Consider the following 21,917-nt stretch of genomic DNA (forward strand, 5'->3'; position numbering starts at 1 on the left):
CTGAATAATTACACACACCCCCACTTTGCAGTTATTGATTTGTAAAAAATGTTTGGAATAATGTATAATTTTGGTTCCACTTCTCACATGTACACCACTTTGTATTGGTCTTTCACGTGGAATTCCAATAAAATTGATTCATGTTTGTGGCAGTAATGTGACAAAATGAGGAAAACTTCAATACTTTTGCAAGCCACTGTATTTGGTGCATCTTTCGGCCAGAAAGATTTTGTCTCATTTCTTCCAAATAGCACAGCTTGTGTGTGTTCTTGTGCATTGGAAGAACCAGGACTGGCCTCTCCTCCTTAATCCATTCCACGTCCCCTGCCACGTTACTATCCATGTCCTCAGCCACGTCCACGGCCATGTGTACCACAAGTACCACTAATCTGTAAAGGACTTTCTTCCTATACAGGTACATCACTGGTTTGACCCTTAGTAGTTGGTTGGTTGGTTAAATGGATTATGTGTCACTATGATCAGACTGTTCTGAGATGTGGTCATTTTCAACACTAGAGTTGTCAGAATCTTCCAAATCTCATTGTTCTCATCGTTGCCCTCCCAAATTAACTTTATGACATCTGCAGCACTATATCTAGCATATCTCCCACAGTTTTACCACATAAAAATGGAGAAAAACAGGTGGTTATACATTATTTCTCATGCAATAAAATGCCAAATATTTTGGTGTCCATTTGGACCCCAGCAACAAAATAGCTGTAGCCGGCGCAACAACATTCAACATAAGAAAAGAATATTTGATTTGGACTTATCGTTGGTGAGGTAACAAATTCCAAAAATGGCGGCTGTTAATAACGTTCAGTGTTTTTATAGCACCAGTAAACTTCTGCTTGGGGTCCAATCAGACTCCAGTCGGTAGGATGAAGGTTAAGTCAAAGATCACTAAGACAAATAGCATGCCTTATCCGAGTTAACACGCCTTATCAGATATAACAAGCCTTCTCTGAGTTAACACTCCTTATCAGAGATAACATACCTTATCAAAGTTACCACGCCTTATCAAAGTTAACACACCTTATCAGAAAAGCATACTGAGCTCTACAAACTTGCAGGGGCTCAGGGCAGGACGAGTGGAGCTCTTGCCATTGCCATTTAGCTGGCATAAGTTTGTAGTGCTCGGTATGCTACTCTGATAAGGTGTGTTAACTATGATAAGGTGTGTTATCTCTGATAAGGAGTGTTAACTCGGATAAGGCATGCTATTTGTCTTAGTGAATCAAGCCCTATGTCTAATGCCGGGCAATGCCGGCTCGATGCCGGCGCGTCACAGCTCGTCCACGCGTGCGCGTGGATCGATTCCCGCTCGTCCCCGCGGGCGCTGCTAATCAGCTTTTCATTTGCTCCCATTGTTCTCCCCGCCGGTTTCTGTAGAGAATGGTCATTATCTCTGGTGCATTGTCTTCTGTTTATCTCCTGCTGAGTAGAACAATGCCTAATTGCTCGGCAGATAGATGGTAAAAAAGATACATTTCCAACATGTTGAACTTCTATCTGGCAGGTAAATCTAACAGAAAATTATATGGTGTATTCCCAGCATTAAGGCCCATACACACGTCGGATTTTAGCGAACGACCCGTCGTTTGAACGTTCCGTCGTTCGGACGTTTTCGCGTCAAATCCGACGTGTGTACAGACTATCGTTCGGGTGATAAGACTGGTTACCAGCGATCTGCCCTTTAATGCATAAAGCTGGCCACAGACATTGTCAGCAGTCACGCTCACACTGTGACAGCAGGAACTCAACGCAACGGATCAGGACAGCCACGCTGCAAGTTATCCACGTGTTGCATTAGATACAGTGAAGCATATAGTCAATGAAAAGTATGTTTCACTTTTACTGTTAATACCCACACTGCAACCCGTTATACCCTAAAGCAACCGATGCGAACCGCTGTGAACGTCCCATAGGGGTGCATTGCAGTGTGGAAAGCTGTGTTACAAAGCAGCCGTTGCACACGCACCGCAATGCTCCACTGTGAATGTGGCCTTAGATTACGCAACAATATAATGCAGTGTCAATTGAAGAAACCAACCAGATATCCACTGTTGAAAGTAAAGTTTAATCCAGCAGGTTTGATAATCTTGTTTGCCAGTGGGGGACCCAAGATGAGCAACGTCAGGATTATCTGACCACTATGACAGTTTATGTGAACCATACGTGTTTAGATTCTGCATGAAGCACCATCTACTGTATATCTATGGCTACATAAGCCTGGCCTTGGGAACCATACAGGCTCAATACTGCAGGTCTAACTTCCTTAACTGCTGTATTCCTATACATACTAGCTGGTATATGAGAGCTACATTTAAAGTGATTCTGTCCTGTTTCTGATTAGATTTGTTGGGAATCTTGTTCTTGACTTATATATGTGATATGTTTTGGTGATGCTTCAAATGAAGACTAACACCAATCCTTTTTATTTCAGAATGAAGGTAATAGACTATACAAGGATTTAAAGGCTGTTTACAGTGCTGTGAAAGGTATGACTTACTGTAACATAGCTATATCTCAGGTTAATATTTACAGTATAGAGTCATTTGATCTTTAACGTAGAACTATGTTAGCGGTACTTTAAAATCTCAGGCAAACCCTTAAAATGCAGCTCTTCAGAAAAGCTTACATAGATATGTTTTGTCTCACGGGAAGGGTTTTTAAACCCTCTAACGTCGCTCACCACCGTAGTGGGTAAAATTAATTGCAGCAAAACATGAGGAAAGATTCAATAATAATATTTATTGAGCTACTACAATCCTGTTATAATAATTATCTAGGCTTGCAGAATCATAGTTTAAGGGTTAGTAATTAATAGTAAGCATGCATCAACATCTCTTTACCAAGTGTTGTAGCAATATCACCCAAGGAAGAAGGGATTCCGTCAATCCTCCGTAGGGGAAAACACCTGACGACACAATCCATCACGTCTGTTGGTCTCATCAAAGTCCCGGAGTTCAGGCTTTTTCCCAACCCAATTATACTCCCTAAACCATAACACACGCAAGCGCATATTTGGTCGCTGTCGTAGGCGCGTGATCACAGTACAAATCTATGCAATCCGCTTTTGCGCAATACAACAAAACCAAGTGTGAACACCTCGTGTCCAGGCAATGGATTTGGCCTTCATGAACCAGATAAAATCGGTTAGGACAAGATAAAGGCGGAACTGCAATGTAACAAAACATGTTATGCTGGCCTGTAGTTAACTACAGCTCGAGGGTAGCTCCAGGGGCTCAAATGTAACTTTATAGATCAGATGAGATGTGAACAGCAATCTAATCCATACATACAATACATATAGTCCATACAGTACATATATGTTACATGTGTATCACAAGATACCATGCATTAACTATGTATGTCGTTTTGCACAAGCCAGTATGTAAAGTACAGTATATAAAACATTAAGGAGTTTTGAGAAACTGAAGTGAGAGGGATATGGAGGCTTCCATATTTATTTCCCTTTAACCACCCTGGCGTTCTATTAAGATCGCCAGGGCGGCTGCATGAGGGTTTTTTTAAAATAAAAAAAAAACTATTTCATGCAGCCAACTGAAAGTTGGCTGCATGAAAGCCCACTAGATGGCGCTCCGGAGGCGTTCTTCTGATCGCCTCCGGCGTCCAAAAGTAACACGGAAGGCCGCAATGAGCAGCCTTCCGTGTTTTGCTTACTTCGTCGCCATGGCGACGAGCGGAGTGACGTCATGGACGTCAGCCGACGTCCTGACGTCAGCCGCCTCCGATCCAGCCCTAAGCGATGGCCGGAACTATTTGTTCCGGCTGCGCAGGGCTCAGGCGGCTGGGGGGACCCTCTTTCGCCGCTGCTCGCGGCGGATCGCCGCAGAGCGGCGGCGATCGGGCAGCACACGCGGCTGGCAAAGTGCCGGCTGCGTGTGCTGCTCTTTATTTCATCAAAATCGGCCCAGCAGGGCCTGAGCGGCACCCTCTGGCGGTAATGGACGAGCTGAGCTCGTCCATACCGCTAAGGTGGTTAAGCAATACCAGTTACCTGGCTGTCCTGCTGATCCTCTGCCTCTAATACTTTTAGCCACAGACTCTGAACGAGCATTAGCAGTTCAGGTGGTTTTGACAGTATTGTCAGCTCTGACAAGATTCGCTGCATGCTTGTTTCTAGTGTTATTCAGACACTACTGAAGCCAAATAGATCAGCAGGGCTGCTAAGCAACCTGTATTCTTTGAAAGGAAACAAATGTGGCAGCCTCCATATTCTTCTCACTTTAGTTGTCCTTTAAGTGGGTGTAGCTCTGGCGCTTTGAGTCTGCCAGGAGAAAAGGACAATAAAAATGTTCTGTCTTGTCTACTGTATATTGTACTGTGCACAACACCACAGAGGATGAAGAAAAATATTGGTAAATTCTTCCCACACTCTGCCCAGTGCCTAACTGGAATTTCCACTTGAACCTCACCATCACTTCCTATCCTGTGTGTCTCTCTAACACTGCCTATACTACCCATACCATGGGCCTAACTATCCTCCTCCTCACCCTGGCCCATTTTCATTACATGTTTTCTCTCGAGTTTGACAACTTGTCAATAAAATGCCTTTTAACCCACCAGCAAGCAAGAAAATACTCAAAAGAATTTTGATTGTACTTTTTCACCTACTTTTTGGTACTTTTTCAAGTGCTGAAAAGTTATTTTAAATATAAAATGAAACATTATCTCCTAGGAGAAAACTCAGGAGAAAAAAAAGTTAATTGCATGCGGGCCCCTATGTCTAACTCCTACCCCCTCCACTTACAGGTCCTTATATAATTCCTTTTTTCCCCTTAAGTTTTCTCCTTGGAGATCATTTTTCATCTTTTTAGAACTCTGTAATAGAAAAAATACCAAAACGTAGGTGAAAAAGTCCTATCAAAACTATTACATTGCAGCCTGGAAGTTTAAAAAGCTTTTATTGATAAGGTGTGAAAATATCACCTAGGAGTAAAAAAAATATCACCTTGGGAGTAAAAAAATATCACTTTAGGAGTAAAAAGTAGAAAGTGAATTGCATAAGGGCCACATGGTGCCTTACCATCACAGATATTAATAATGGGAGGATAAACTAGGGTTTTAATTCTTTTAAAGATTTGTGTCCTTTTAAAATGGACAGAAATACAATAATTCTGTTACCACTCTATGATTTATAATTTGAGTTTATAAAATGCACTTTTTTAACAGCAATGCACGACAGTTCCAAGAGATTAGCAGAAACTCTTCAAGTTATCTACAGAGCGGACTGGGATGGATACAACGACCTGAAAGACATTGTAGAGGTAAATAATGTGGACATGAAGACAAAGCGTTCATTACAGTGAAAATAATTCAGTTTGGGAGTCTTATATCAAGCATAGTGTATCCATAACAGCTCAAAAAAGTATTTACCATAATAAAGATTCATTAAAAATAAAAAAATACAATGTTAACATTATATAAATTCATAAAATGTTATATATGTTTAACCACTTCACCACTGAGGGGTTTTACCCCTTGAACACCAGAGCAATTTTCACATTTCAGCGCTCCTTCCATTCATTCGTCTATAACTTTATTATTACTTATCGCAATGAAATGAACTATATCTTGTTTTTTTTTTGCCACCAATTAGGCTTTCTTTAGGTGGGACATTATGCCAATAATTATTTTATTCTAAATGTGTTTTAATGGGAAAATAGGAAAAAATGTGGGAAAAAATTATTATTTTTCAGTTTTCGGCAATTATAGTTTTTAAATAATGCATGCTACTGTAATTAAAACCCATGAAATGTATTTGCCCATTTGACCCGGTTATAAAACCGTTTAAATTATGTCCCTATCACCATGTTTGGCGCCAATATTTTATTTGGAAATAAAGGTGCATTTTTTTCAGTTTTACATCCATCCCTAATTACAAGCCCATAGTTTATAAAGTAACAGCGTTATACCCTCTTGACATAAATATTTAAAAAGTTCAGTCCCTAAGGTAACTATTTGTTTGTTTGTTTTTTTATTGTATTTTTTTTTTATTACCAAAAAAAAATAAAATTGGGGAGTGTGGGAGGTAATGAGTTAATTTATTGTGTAAAACTTATGTGTTTGTTTATGTAAAATGCTTTAGGGTGTAGTTTTACTATTTGGCCACAAGATGGCCACAGTGTGTTTGTTTACATGCGACCTGTAAGCGTCCGGAAGAACGCTTACAGGAAGCAGTACGAGGCTGGGAAGATCACAATGATTGCGCTGTTTCTAATAGAAGCAGTGGATCATTGCGGGGGCTTAGATCAACAAACGGGAATGGATTTTCCCATTCATTGATCTCCGAGCAAGCGGGCGGCAGTGCGCACGAGCGGCGGGAGCCTGCGCACGAGCAGCGGGAGCGTGCGCACGAGTGGCAGGAGTGCGGACAGCGGCGGTAGCGCGGAAGGTACGGATTTCTTCATCCCTGGTTTTTTAGGGGGGAACAAAGGGACGGAGAAATTCGTACCGCGGGGGGGTAAAGTGGTTAAAACATATATTATAATAATAATAATAATAATAATATGTATTGAAAAAGATCAAAAATTCTATGTAAGGGAAGGATCACACTTGCATGTACAGGAATCGCAGACAATTCCCCACAATCGTTTTGTGGGTTTTGAGGTGCATTTTCAGGCATGCATTTTTTTACAGTAGCCACTGATTGCAATGGGAAAATGCATTCGTTGTGAGGAAAATAAGAGTAGGGTGTATCTTTTTTAAAATGCTTTGTAGAATGACATGACATATGCCTCCATAACACACAGCACACCATAGAATATCATTACATGCTTTTTTGGAATGGATTTTTTCAACTGCAGTAAAATTTTGCAGATTTTTCTAAGTGTGACTCCTGCCTTATATCAAAAAAGATTAATTAAAGGTAACCTAAACTGAGAGGGATATGGATGTTTCCTTTTAGGCCTCTTTCATAGTAGGACGTTAAAGTCGCACGTTAAAAATTTTTATAACGCAGACTAACGCACAGCAATACAAAGTCTGTGGGACATTCACAGTGCACACGTTGCGTTGTGTGTAACGTGTAGCAATATTTAGAAAGTGCTGCATGCTGTGTGTTTAGCAATACATTTGCTGCGTTATGTGTGTTGCACATGCTCATTAATGATTTTTTTCATTTTTTTTTTAAAGTAACGCATGCGCCGTTTTCGTTCCATCAGTATGCGACCAAAACGGCACACCAAGAGTCACATAACGTAGTACAAAATAACGTCCAATTTTATAACTTACATGCTCTGCGTTAGGGGCACGTTGTGCGACTTTAATGTCGCATCAAACGCAATGTCCCACTGTGAAAGAGGCCTAAAGGGATAACTTAAAAACCTCTTCACACAGGCATTTCCCAGGCTGCTTTAGGACAATTTCACACTATGCACATTTTGTGTTTGCTTAGTGTTGGATGCAATTTTTCAGAATGCATAAATGTACATTTTTCCATAAATACTCACATACTTTTTAACTTGCCTGGAACTACAGAATGCATCTGGCAAGGTATGGTCCCTTATTATAATGAGTGCTCAGGATACTGCAGCCTTTTAGGCTACTTACACACCAGAACGTTGCATTTAGGGGACGTTATAGGGCACATAACGTGCCCCTAACGCAACGCCTGGTGGTGTTGGAGCAGGACACTACCAAGAGCTGCGTTACAAGCAGCTCTTGGTGCACCTGCTCTGTCGGAGGCGCTGCGGAGACCACGTGAGCGGAGCTCTCCGCATCACGTGGTCCCGCCAGCCAATCAGCGGCTGCTCCAAAGAGTGCAGTGAATGCAAAGTAGCCATGTGCCTGGCTACGTAGTGGCCTCTCCCCGCCTCCTCTCGACCCCTAAAATAAAAAAACACCCGTACTGAGCATGTGCAAACAGTCTAATGCGGCTTAGCCGCGTATAAAGTACTGCATTCAGTACGTTGTCTTGACGTGAAGCGTTACTATGTAACGCAACGTGGGCACTGTGAACAGCCCATTGATTTTTCATTGCTGTCCGGTGGGGGTGCGTTACAGGCTGCTCTAACGTGCGCCGGTAACGTCCCACTGTGAAAGCAGCCTAAAATGTTACAGGGAACCTAAACTGAGAAGGATATGGATTTTTCCTTTTAAAATAATACCAGTTGCCTGTCTCTCCTGCTGATCCTGTGTCTCTAATACTTTTAGCAACAGCCCCGGAACAAGCACACAAATCAGGTGCTCTGGCTGAAGTCAGACTGGATTAGCTGCATGCTTGCTTCAGGGGTGGGATTCAGTCACTATGGCAGCCAAAGAGATCAGCAGGACTGCCAGGCAACTGGGATTGTTTTAGGGCTCTTTCACAGTGCAACGTTAAAGTCGCATGTTAGAAAATGTTTTAACATGGACAAACGCACAGCAATACTAAGTCTGTCCAACATTTACAGTGCACGCGTTGCGTTTGTGTGTAACGTGTAGCATTATTAGAAAGTGCTGCATGCAGTGCCTTATACACGTTATTAACTGCGGTGGACTGTTTGCACATGCTCAGTAATGACCTGGAAGCATACTTTTCATTGCCTGTATGCCTACTGTATGCGACGATAACAGGGCATAGAGTTGCGCCAGTTTTGGGACGTTGCGTTGTTAGTTTGCGTTGCGACTTTAACGTCGCATCAAATCGCAACGTCCCACTGTGAAAGTAGCCTAACAGATGTTCCGAGTACTATTTTACCTATTTACAGTGGTAGACTATCAGTTTAACATCTGAACAAACTCCTGAACCAGCAAATGTTGCAAACCTCTCCTGTAAAACCATCTGTTTACCAGTGTTAAATAAATAAGGACATTATTAATTGGTGTTTTTTGTAAATATTTTTCTCATAGATATACTCACATGAGCTTTACATAACGATAATGACTTCAGTCCACTTAAAAAAAAAAACAGTTATACAGGCCAGGTGGTCATGTTCTCATGTCCTTATGTATCAGTACTAAATTGGGACATGTATAACCTGTGAATCTATATCATATTACCACAATATTGTTTACTGTTTCCTATATAACTTCATTACATTTATTTGAATCGGATTTCTTAGGCTCCCTGCACACTACAAATCCAATTTGCGATTCCAATTTTGATTCCGATTCCCAATTCCGATTTTCCCTGAATGCTATCAACAGAAAAAACGCAGCATGCAGTAACCATTAAAAATCGGAATGTAAAAAAAAGATTAAAAATCGCATGCAGTGTGCAGGGAGCCTTTTGAATATAAAGTATGGGAAAACAGTTTGCAGGTACTTAGGTCCGGCACCTATCCAGTTAAAGAAGTAGATTTCTTGCTATTAAAAAGACATAAATGAACCATGTCAGATAATTTTATGTAGACTGTTATGTTACAGCCAAAGTATAAAATCCAGAATGCCTAACTTTAGGCAATTTCCAAAATGCTTAATTTCATTTCAAAATATGATGTACTTTGCCTAGGCACTCTATAGAATGCTTAAAAACCTGTTCAGGCAAAGTATGAAAAGAGAGACCTGGTAAGGAATGAATGATAACAAGCTACAATTTATGCATAAAAGGTACTTTTTTGGCAAATGAGTGTAAAAACAGCTCCCTGAAAAGGCTATTTATTGACATCAAGTATTTAAAACAATAAAGTGCCAGGGTTTCTCTTATGGGGGGAAAAACAATAACAACAACAAGGGGATGTAACTATCATAGAACTGCTCATTGCAACAAAGGGAAAAGCTAGAACATTTTTCGAACTAATTTTTCTTTTGGATATTTTTGGTTACACCACTTAGCTTGCCACCTGGGGACGGTGAGATTTATGACAGGATGCGTCTGTCAAAGCATTTATGGGCGCCGGTGTTCCTTAATTTTCGCTCGCTTTCAACTATTTTATAATAATTTTATAATTCTGTAGAATTTCACAATGGTTCAGACTGAGCTGGCAAAATTTAAACAAAAAAAAAAATAAGCACCTAGGCATTCAGATTACTTCTACAAACAGTAGTGAAAGAATGGGTCACTCAGGAGCGCAGTGAAAAATTGCCGCTCGGAATGGTCTAACCTGATGCAAAGTACTGGGGAAACTGTAAGAACCCATAGGCAAGTAAAAAATATTTTTTATATTCATTACAGGTAAACTTAAAGTAGCTAGAGGTCTCGCAAGTATTAGGTAGCTAGAGCTGCCCCCAAATATTAGGTAAATAGAGCTGCCCCCAAGTATTAGGTAAATAGAGCTGCCCCCAAGTATTAGGTAAATAGAGGTGCTTCCAAATAAAACTAGATAGAGGTGTTTCCAAGTATAGGTAGCCAGAAGTGCTTAGCATTAGGTAGGCCCCTCAGTATAGGTAGTCAGAGGTGCCCCACTATTAAGTAGCTCCCCCCAGAATAGGCAGCCAGATATGACCCAGTATTAGGTAGCTTTCTCAGTATAGGTAGCAGATGTGTTCCCACACTCATTATAAGTAAGCGTTCCTCACCCCAACCCCAACATATAGGTAAGATGATGTGCCTTCCTCTCCCCAGTGTAGGTCAACAGATGTGTTCTGCCAGTATAGGTAGGCAGATGTGCTCCCCCAGTATAGGTAGGCAGATAGGTAGACAGATGTGCTCCGCCAGTGTAGGTAGGCAGATGTGCTCCCACCAGTATAGGTAGGCAGATAGGTAGACAGATGTGCTCCCACTTCTCAGTGTAGGAAGGCAAGTATCCTCCGCCAGTGTAGGTAGGCAGATGTGCTCCCACCAGTATAGGTAGGCAGATAGGTAGACAGATGTGCTCCCACTCCTCAGTGTAGCAAGGCAAGTGTCCTCCGCCAGTATAGGTAGGCAGATGTGCTTCCACCAGTATAGGTAGGTAGGCAGATGTGCTCTTCCCCATCCCCAGTAGAGGTAGCAGCTGTGCCTGCGGCTGTCTGGTGGTGTTGCAGAGCTTGGAGGGACTGGAACTGTTGCTCACCTCTCAGCATTCCAGCATGGAAGTTCTTTATCAACCGCACATCCAGCGTCCCCTCTGTGGCTCAGTGGTGTTTCCGAAAAGTGACACCAATGTATCCATGATCTTCATCATATGTCCAATTTCTTTTGATACTTTTAGATTGTCCAAATGGGAAATTCTTCAGTCTCAAAGTTATGTTGGCTTTTAAAGTCTGAATACGTAATACAATCTTATGCTTGAAAAATATCTTATAGCATGAATATGAGAGTCACCTGATTTAGTAAAAAAAAAAAAAAAAAAAAAGATGTAAGAAATTAGTCATACGTTAATGAATATTTGCAGTAAATGTTAGACTATACTTCTTAATTAATGTATTTGTGTATATCGCCTGCAGTCCTGGCCATAGACGCAGGTTGTCATCTATGAAACAGTGATTGTTTGCCAGGGTGGTAAATAAGAGCTTCCTACAGCCAACCCATATTCATTCTTTGACAGTTCAAGGTGCCCCAGAAAAATGCTTAAAAACAAGAAGAGAATCGAGAGCCCAATATGGTGCAGTATTGTCAGGTGAAATGAAGAGTTCAATACAATTTTATGTATATATATATATATATATATATACTCACAAACACGGGTTACCCATAGGCAACCACTTTAAATGCAGGTGGGGAGCATTAGGACCTGACCTCACTCAGGTTAAGAAGTCGCTCTCTGTAGATAGTAGATTGGGAAGCACCCCTCCACCCAGGGTGGACTAGAAGATCAGCATAAGCTCGGTATACAGAGGCACCCGAGTAGAATAAAACATTTTAAAAACCGCTTAAAAGCAGAGGGGGATGTTAAGGTGGACTTACCTCCCTCTTACAAAAAAGAAAACTCACTTGAGCCTCGATAAAACAGAATTGACAAATAATTTATTCAACTCCAAAAGTGCAACGCGTTTCGCGGGCGTGACCCCGCTTCCTCAGGCAAAAATGGGAGCACAACTCAGTGGGTCAAGCAATAGGTTTGAGCGCCTCTGTCTGAAAAAGCATTTTTGTATTTACCAGTGGGCTTCCTAATGCTCAATACACTGACCAATGGGATTCCTAATTACATTAACGATAATAAAAAAAAAAGTTGAACACGTTAGGACTAGCATTGCTGACTCTTACTACAACAGCAGACTGAAGTACATCTAGCATATTTAAAGGCCCAGGGCTACAGCCCCCATAGCCTACGAGGTCCCTCTGCATCCTCTGGGTCCCCTCCATTCGCCCGATGGCGGCTCCGGTAGTACACAACTTCGTCTGGAGTCGTGTACAACTGCGCATGTGCATGTGTCCACGTGCCCGGCTCGATCAGGTGCTTGGCGCCATGAGCGCCATGTGCAGTTCTGGAAAGAATGGACCACTCTAGCGCTGATTGCTCATGGCAATGGGTGTGTGATAGAGCTGGGCATGCAGATGGGCTACGCATGCGCAGTTGTGCACAACTCCCTGTGCAGCCACGCGCTACTGGAGTTGTCAGTGGGAGAACAGAGGGGACCCAGAGGACACAGAGGGACTTCACGGGCTACTGGGGGCTGGAGAAAGCTCCAGGTAAGTTCAATTTTTTTTTTTTGTCTGTTCAGGGTCCCTTTAACAGTTGTGGTAGACCATAAGCAACTGTGGCACACTATCTGCAGATTATTTGTTGTGCTAACAGCACTTCTTCTTTTTGCAGAATAACGATCTTCTGTGGAATGACTATGAGGAGAAGCTATCAGATCAAGCTGTGCACACTATGGAGAACTATTTATCACAGTTTCCTGAAATGAAGGTTTGTTATGTCTATATTTATTTCCTTCTACGGAATGATTAGGCATATAGAAATATGATTTGTTTTTGTTTTTTGCATCTACTGTTTAACAGTTATATATTAAAACAGTAGCACTCAGAAATGTGTAATCTGTGGAATACATTAAATCATGAAATATCGACCTTGTAACCACTAGAATCATTTCTTGTTCATGTAAAAATAAGAATGACATACATTTAAAGAGGACCTGAACTCAGAACTTACTCTCCGCTCTAAAAGATAAGTAAAAGCATAATAACTTTTAAAGAAAAACATTTCTTTGTTACAGCTGATACAAATCCTGCAATAAATCTGCAGTGTCTACTTCCTGCTTTCATGGAAACAGACATAGGGTTAACATCCTGTGTTTACAAATTAGCTGCTTTGCCAAGGTAGTCAGCTGATACAGCTGAGAGATCAAATTACAATTGTGATTAGTCACAGATGAAGGGGAATTACACAGGCTAAACTCTCTTGATACATATGGTATGCATTTATATCTATTCTCCTTCTGTCCTGTGCAAGAGTTTAGGTTCACTTAAAAGAGGACCTAAATTTAAAGAAAAATTATCAAAGAAACTGTCCTTGTGTAAACTCCATACCTATAGAGCTTTTAGCCAGCAGCAATAGAATGGTTTTCAGAGGTCTCTCATCACAGCCTGTGTGAAAAAAATGCTTTGTTTGTAAGCTGTTTGTACAGTTTGTGTCGGTGTCAGGCTAGAGGCTACAGCTATACCACGTAGATAGGTTCCACTTTTCTGTCATTAGTCACAGAGGAATGATTTACTGTTTGTTTCTGCCCTTCCCACACACACACTGCTTTCTGACAGATCATGTGAGAACAGCTGAGGGATTTGTCAGCTACAGAGAAAGGACCTGCAGAGAAAAACATGTACTTTATTCCTGTTATTGCATGCTTGCACCCTTCCATTCAGAATGAGCTCTTGCTGTCTGTAAACTGTTTACTTTACACTGCAAGGCAGAGAGAGAGAGATCCACAGACTCAGGCACACAGAGCTGCAGCTGATGAACTATTTACACACCTATTTGAAGCTATATTTCTGCTTTCTATAATTCTGAACACATTTTCCTCACAGGATTACAGCCAGTAAAAACTGTTTCTTTACGCTGGATGTGCTGGACACAGTCCCCCATAGTAATGCCCACAGTGAAAACTGTAAATGTTATATCTTCTTCACATAAGACATGAAAAGATGAGAAAAAAACTTTTGTGTTGTTATTTCCTAGTAATTACTGGAAATACAGGTCCTTCTCAAAAAATTAGCATATTGTGATAAAGTTCATTATTTTCTGTAATGTACTGATAACCATTAGACTTTCATATATTTTAGATTCATTACACACAACTGAAGTAGTTCAAACCTTTGATTGTTTTAATATTGATGATTTTGGCATACAACTCATGAAAACCCAAAATTCCTATCTCAAAAAATTAGCATATCATGAAAAGGTTCTCTAAACGAGCTATTAACCTAATCATCTGAATCAACTAATTAACTCTAAACACCTGCATAAAGATTCCTGAGGCTTTTAAAAACTCCCAGCCTGGTTCATTACTCAAAACCGCAATCATGGGTAAGACTGCCGACCTGACTGCTGTCCAGAAGGCCATCATTGACACCCTCAAGCAAGAGGGTAAGACACATAAAGACATTTCTGAACGAATAGGCTGTTCCCAGAGTGCTGTATCAAGGCACCTCAGTGAAAAGTCTGTGGGAAGGAAAAAGTGTGGCAAAAAACGCTGCACAACGAGAAGAGGTGACCGGACCCTGAGGAAGATTGTGGAGAAGGACCGATTCCAGACCTTGGGGGACCTGCGGAAGCAGTGGACTGAGTCTGGAGTAGAAACATCCAGAGCCACCGTGTACAGGCGTGAGCAGGAAATGGGCTACAGGTGCCGCATTCCCCAGGTCAAGCCACTTTTGAACCAGAAACAGCGGCAGAAGCGCCTTACCTGGGCTACAGAGAAGCAGCACTGGACTGTTGCTCAGTGGTCCAAAGTACTTTTTTCAGATAAAAGCAACTTTTGCAATTCATTCAGAAATCAAGGTGTAAGAGTCTGAAGGAAGACTGGGAAGAGGGAAATGTCAAAATGCCTGAAGCCCAGTGTCAAGTACCCACAGTCAGTGTTGGTCTGGGGTGCCATGTCAGCTGCTGGTGTTGGTCCACTGTGTTTTATCAAGAGCAGGGTCAATTCAGCTAGCTATCAGGAGATTTTGGAGCACTTCATGCTTCCATCTGCTGAAAAGCTTTATGGAGATGAAGATTTTATTTTTCAGCACGACCTGGCACCTGCTCACAGTGCCAAAACCACTGGTAAATGGTTTACTGACCATGGTATTAGTGTGCTAAATTGGCCTGTCAACTCTCCTGACCTGAACCCCATAGAGAATCTGTGGGATATTGTGAAGAGGAACTTGAGAGATGCAAGACCCAACACTCTGGATGAGCTTAAGGCCGCTATCGAAGCATCCTGGGCCTCCATAACACCTGAGCAGTGCCACAGGCTGATTGCCTCCATCCACGCCGCATTGAAGCAGTCATTTCTGCAAAAGGATTCCCGACCAAGTATTGAGTGCATAACTGAACATAATTATTTGAAGGTTGACTTTTTTTGTTTTAAAAACACTTTTCTTTTATTGGTCGGATGAAATATGCTAATTTTTTGAGATAGGAAATTTGGGTTTTCATGAGCTGTATGCCAAAATCATCAATATTAAAACAATAAAAGGCTTGAACTACTTCAGCTGTGTGTAATGAATCTAAAATATATGAAAGTCTAATGTTTATCAGTACATTACAGAAAATAATGAACTTTATCACAATATGCTAATTTTTTGAGAAGGACCTGTATGTGTGGCATTTAGAATTTTAGTTAACTTTGATAGTTGTTCTTTAAAAGAAGCTTTGAACTTATTTCACCAACAGCATTTTAACTAGAAAATGCAATAATACATTCTAACTAAACCTGTTGGAAATGTTTGATTTCCCTAACTGCCGTACTTCTGCTAAAAACAGTACAAATCAAGAAAATAATTGTTTTTACATAACTTATTACTATTTTATAGTAAATAAATGAATATAGTAAATAAATAAGTGACTTTATTCACCTATTTACAGGGTGAGAATGAAAACATGTGGGCCCCCTTATTAAACGGGTCACCTTATTAAAGTTTAAACCATAAGGCTCCTATAGTATTACCCCTCGTCCTTCTCTCAAGTCGCCTTGTTATAATAAAATTATATGTAATATTTCCATTTTGTCACCCTTTAGGAGAGAATAGCAAAGAGAGGGAGAAAACTGGTAGATTACGACAGTGCAAGACATCACTTGGAGGCTCTTCAGAATGCCAAGAAGAAAGACGAGGCAAAAATTGCAAAGGTAAGTATGAAACCCATCTGTACATCATGTACCAGACTTACTTTAGTTTATATAACTAGAACACAAATTCTCACACTAGCAGCATAGAGTAAGCCCAACAAGTACATATTGAATTATTCATAATTATGGGTTGAAAAAATTACAAGTAATTAGAACTATAAATACTAATATTTCCATGCATTGCGTTATTTAGATTTAATTAATGCAGGAAATGAATCAGAAAGAAAGCAAGTTTGTCAAAGGCCTGTATATTGATTTGAAAGATTGCTCTTTACCTAAAGGTAATAAATGGCATCACCCTGATTCACAACTTCCTGTTTTAGCAGATGGTTAACACAGTGTGATACTGCATTATTCATTTATTTATTGAGCATTATTTGTTATAGCACAACTTCTGGGAACCAATATGTGCGCAATACTATCAATAATGAACACCTCAATGAAATTTTATTTGATTAAAAATGGAAAGTAAAAATAAATTGATAATTCTACTAAACCAGTACAAATAAGCACATTACACACATTTCTACTTTCAGTTGCAAACTGAGTTGCAAGGTAGTTTTCTCAACCTCTGTGAGCGCAAGTGCTCACAAACAAAAATATATTGATTTTGCTTTCTTTTTTAACAGGCAGAAGAAGAGTTTAATAAAGCACAGCTGATCTTTGAAGAACTGAACAAAGAGTTGAGGGAGGAATTGCCAGGGTTATACAGCAGGTAAACTAGATACAGTGCTCAGATATGGTGCCCCACTGCCCAAAACACAAATACAGTGGCTTGCAAAAGTATTCGGCCCCCTTGAAGTTTTCCACATTTTGTCACATTACTGCCACAAACATGAATCAATATTATTGGAATTCCACGTGACAGACCAATACAAAGTGGTGTACACGTGAGAAGTGGAACGAAAATCATACATGATTCCAAACATTTTTTTTAAATAAATAACTGCAAAGTGGAGTGTGCAAAATTATTCAGCCCCCTGAGTCAATACTTTGTAGAACCACCTTTTGCTGCAATTACTGCTGCCAGTCTTTTAGGGTATGTCTCTACCAGCTTTGCACATCTAGAGACTGAAATCCTTGCCCATTCTTCTTGGTAAAACAGCTCCAGCTCAGTCAGATTAGATATATAGTGTTTGTGAACAGCAGTTTTCAGATCTTGCCACAGATTCTCGATTGGATTTACCGTAGATCTGGACTTTGACTGGGCCATTCTAACACATGGATATGTTTTGTTTTACACCATTCCATTGTTGCCCTGGCTTTATGTTTAGGGTCGTTGTCCTGCTGGAAGGTGAACCTCTGCCCCAGTCTCAAGTCTTTTGCAGACTCCAAGAGGTTTTCTTCCAAGATTGCCCTGTATTTGGCTCCATCCATCTTCCCATCAACTCTGACCAGCTTCCCTGTCCCTGCTGAAGAGAAGCACCCCCAGAGCATGATGCTGCCACCACCATATTTGACAGTGGGGATGGTGTGTTCATAGTGATGTTCAGTGTTAGTTTTCCGCCACACATAGCGTTTTGCATTTTGGCCCAGAGCTGTATATCTCTGCAGCTCGTCCAGAGTCACCATGGGCCTCTTGACTGCATTTCTGATCAGCGCTCTCCCTGTGAGTTTAGGTGGACGGCCTTGTCTTGGTAGGTTTACAGTTGTTCCATACTCATTCCATTTCTCAATGATCGCTTGAACAGTGCTCCGTGGGATGTTCAAGGCAATCTTTTTGTAACCTAAGCCTGCTTTAAATTCCTCAATAACTTTATCCCTGACCTGTCTGGTGTGTTCTTTGGACTTCATGATGTTGTTGCTCCCAATATTCTCTTAGACAACCTCTGAGGCCCTCACAGAGCAGCTGTATTTGTACTGACAGTAGATTACACACAGGTGCACTTTATTTAGTCATTACCACTCATCAGGCAATGTCTATGGGCAACTGCTGGCACTGAGACCAAAGGGGGCTGAATAATTATGCACACCCCACTTTGCAGTTATTTATTTGTAAAAAAAAAAATGTTTGGAATCATGTATAATTTTCGTTCCTCTTCTCACCTGTACACCACTTTGTGTTGGTCTTTCATGTGGAATTCCAATAAAATTGATGCTTGTTTGTGGCAGTAATATGACAAAATGTGGAAAACTTCAAGGGGGCCGAATACTTTTGCAAGCCACTGTATATGAACTATTGACTTTTTATCTCTCCCCTGCCCTCAGAAGTTGTTCTCTACCAGGAAAAGTTTTGTGGCTGTAAGGGCCATTACACACCAAAAAGCGCTAGCGTAATTGCAAACGCTATGTGCTTTTTGAAGTGATTTTTCGAGGTGATTCTAGGCATGTTCCTAATGATTTGGGGAGTGTTTTGGTGTAGCGTTTTTTATTACAGTACAGCTGCAACTGAACAGCTTCTGTAACAAAAACGCTTGTAAAATTGCTCCAATCTTGTGCTTTTCAGAGCGATTTTCCACTTTGCTATACTTAACATTGAGGCTGAATCATAGTTACATAGTTACATAGTAACATAGTAACTATGTAACTATGAGTGTTACGCTATAATCCAACAACGTCCGACAAGAGCGAAACTGTCACTTGCATGCCTATAGGTTAACTCTTTCAGGCAGTAAAAGAAAAAAGGAAGACAGCTAGTTATTAATATGTTTGGCGCTGTACATACACATGTTTATCTCATCATGTACCGTGTCCCTTGACTATAAGCCCTATAAGGTGGACTTCTCTTGCTGTCAGCAATCTGTACTCTGTGTTGCACTAGTTTTGCATACAGACCGCCCAGGTACCAGGGGCGCCTTAAGGGATAGGCAGTACAAGCATTGGCCTGGGGCGGCATGGTGGGGAAAGGCGCTGCAGCAGGACCGCGGCCACCCAACGCTACTTCTATACAACACCATTCATTAAGCTTATTTATTCACTGGCTGGCACCACAAGCTCGCCGTGCCTGAGCCAGCAAGCCCCCATTGCCGCCTTTACACACCCCCCTTCTGCTCCTGGCCAATAGAAGCAGTGTTCAACACTGCTCTTTCCACTCCTCCTTCTCTAGTCCGGCCCCTTCTCCATAGCAGCAGCCCTTACGGGTACAATGTATACCTCGTGCAGTGCCACCTCTAACTCCGTCCCCTGCCAGCCAACCAGAAGTCACCAGGGCATTTTGGCTCCTGCTGCCCAGACTGTGCCCCCGTCCTGCCCCTTGGCTCTGCGTGGCAGCTTCCCCCAGACATGTGGCACCGTCCCCCTTGCCACACACAGACACTCATCCAGGCGGCAGAAGGACCTCGAGGAAAGCCTCAGTAGAGTGTGTCTGTGACTCAGGCACTGACTGGCAGCCAGCCTCAGCGCAGCCTCGTAGGAGAGAGAGACAGTTGCCCCATTATGATTATTTTCTGATAAAACTCTGCCGCATTACGATTACATTTTGGTGAAACATTGCTGCTTTACGGTTATTTTCTGGTGAAGCGCTGCCACATTACGATTATTTTCATGGGGGCATGGTGGCACGGGGGGGGGGGGGGGGGGGGGGCAGGGGGGGCACAGGTTTTCTCTCCCTGGAGTGACAAAATGGCTAGAGGCACCCCTGCCAGGTACCCCGTTCCTTCAGGAGTAATTAACTAAACACATCAGATTAAAGTCAGGGAATAGCAGCTGAATTCAGATATAGAAATTAAGCAATTTGAAATTATACATGACATTACATGCAACACTAACCTGAAGGGATTGCAATGTTTATTTGTAAGGAAAGCTGAATTTCACTTTAAGTCCTTTCATGGGATTTCTAACTTTCAGCTCCTTATCAGAATCAGAATCATTTATTTCGCCAAGTACAACAGGGGTTGTACACGGAATTATTTTTGGCACATACAGGGTCGGTGATGGTACGGTAACAGCAGAATCATAGAAAAAACAAAAGGTCGTTTCAGAGATATACAAAAATTTACACGTTGCACATTACACAAAACTTAAGCTAGATGGGTCCGTCTGAGTGCTATGTCGAGCGGAGCTGCTTGCTACACTCTGTGTGGCGCTCACTGCTCTGCAGCAATCACAGATACCCCACCACATGTCTTGGAAAATGCAGGTGGTGAGAGAGAAGGAGAAAAAGAAAAAGAAAAGGAGCGATAGTAGACAGTGAGAAAGAAAGCAGTGGAAGGCAGGACCCCCCAAGATTGCAGCGCAACCCAGTCCATTCAAATGTCCCACCTGGCAGGCCGCGTCAGATCTGCAGCTGCTGCTCAGGCACTGTGCGGCAAGGTGCCAGTAGGTGCCAGTTCGGTGGGCCCCTGCCAGATGCTGGATTACTTAAGCCTGGCAGACCCCGTGGGAAAAGGTGGCAGCACTCGGTTGTTGGAGCAGGGCCCCGGTAGCCAGGATGGCCTCGCCAAGGTTCCTCTGTGGAGGGCCTGGATGCTTCCTGTGGAGGGCCCACAGAGCAGTGCCTGCATCAGGTGAAGCAGCTCCTGAGCCTATGTTGTGCCTGTGAAGGCTCTGGCGGCAGTGGAGGCGAGACCCCAATGGAGAAGCTCTGGCAGCGGTGGGGGAGAGCAGCAGCCTACCGTGCCTGTTGCTAGGGCAGACGCAGATCCTTATCACCCAAATCCTGCATACATTTCTCCTCACAATAAATAGCACCACTTTGGCAATTCTAGCACCAAAGCTTATGGTACCAAGCAGCCAGTATATACTGAACAGAAGGACTGGGGAATGGAGGGTGCTTCTCCTGGGGGGGAGAGGGGGAGAGAGGGGGGAGTATGTTGACATGTAACCCCCTAAAGGTTAGCTTTTTTTTAGCACCAAGTTTTACTTTAATTACAGTGGGTTGCAAAAGTATTCGGCCCCCTTGAAGTTTTCCACATTTTGTCATATTACTGCCACAAACATGAATCAATTTTATTGGAATTTCACATGAAAGACCAACACAAAGTAGTGTACGCATGAGAAGTGGAATGAAAATCATACATGATTCCAAACATTTTTTACAAATAAATAACTGCAAAGTGGTGTGTGCGTAATTATTCGCCCCCCTTTGATCTGAGTGCAGTCAGTTGCCTATAGACATTGCCTGATGAGTGCTAATGACTAAATAGAGTGCACCTGTGTGTAATCTAATGTCAGTACAAATACAGCTGCTCTGTGAGGGCCTCAGAGGTTGCCTAAGAGAATATTGGGAGCAACAACACTGTGAAGTCCAAAGAACACACAAGACAGGTCAGGGATCAAGTTATTGAGAAATTTAAAGCAGGCTTAGGCTACAAAAAGATTTCCAAAGCCTTGAACATCCCACGGAGCACTTTTCAAGCGATCATTCAGAAATGGAAGGAGTATGGCACAACTGTACACCTACCAAGACAAGGCCATCCACCTAAACTCACAGGCCGAACAAGGAGGACGCTGATCAGAAATGCAATCAAGAGGCCCATGGTGACTCTGGACGAGCTGCAGAGATCTAAAGCTCAGGTGGTAGACTCTGTCCATAGGACAACTATTAGTCATGCACTGTACAAAGTTGGCCTTTATGGAAGAGTGGCAAGAAAAAAGGCACTGTTAACAGAAAGCATAAGAAGTCCCGTTTGCAGTTTGCCACAAGCCATGTGGGGGACACAGCAACGATGTGGAAGAAGGTGCTCTGGTCAGATGAGACCAAAATGGAACTTTTTGGCCAAAATGCAAAACGCTATGCGTGGCAGAAAACTAACACTGCACATCACTCTGAACACACCATCCCCACTGTCAAATATGGTGGTGGCAGCATCATGCTCGGGGGGTGCATCTCTTCA

The 21,917-nt window shown here is 42.0% G+C and overlaps 1 protein-coding gene and 1 long non-coding RNA gene across 2 annotated transcripts in view; one reads left to right on the forward strand and one right to left on the reverse strand.

Moving 5' to 3' along the window:
- The window catches only part of BIN2 (bridging integrator 2), a 77,503-nt gene that overhangs the window by 29,091 nt on the left and 26,495 nt on the right, over window positions 1-21,917 (forward strand). The window contains exons 3-7 of the mRNA XM_068267374.1: window positions 2,447-2,501; window positions 5,200-5,294; window positions 12,627-12,722; window positions 16,036-16,143; window positions 16,773-16,858. Of these exons, the coding sequence (XP_068123475.1) occupies window positions 2,447-2,501; window positions 5,200-5,294; window positions 12,627-12,722; window positions 16,036-16,143; window positions 16,773-16,858 (440 nt within the window). The remainder of the gene's footprint in view (window positions 1-2,446; window positions 2,502-5,199; window positions 5,295-12,626; window positions 12,723-16,035; window positions 16,144-16,772; window positions 16,859-21,917) is intronic.
- Window positions 9,645-21,917, reverse strand: part of LOC137545780 (uncharacterized) — a 107,788-nt gene continuing 95,515 nt past the window's right edge. Inside the window, exon 3 of the long non-coding RNA XR_011026102.1 lies at window positions 9,645-11,194. This is a non-coding gene — a long non-coding RNA (uncharacterized lncRNA). The remainder of the gene's footprint in view (window positions 11,195-21,917) is intronic.

This window comes from Hyperolius riggenbachi, chromosome 2 (assembly GCF_040937935.1).
Source record: "Hyperolius riggenbachi isolate aHypRig1 chromosome 2, aHypRig1.pri, whole genome shotgun sequence".
Lineage (NCBI taxonomy): Eukaryota > Metazoa > Chordata > Amphibia > Anura > Hyperoliidae > Hyperolius > Hyperolius riggenbachi.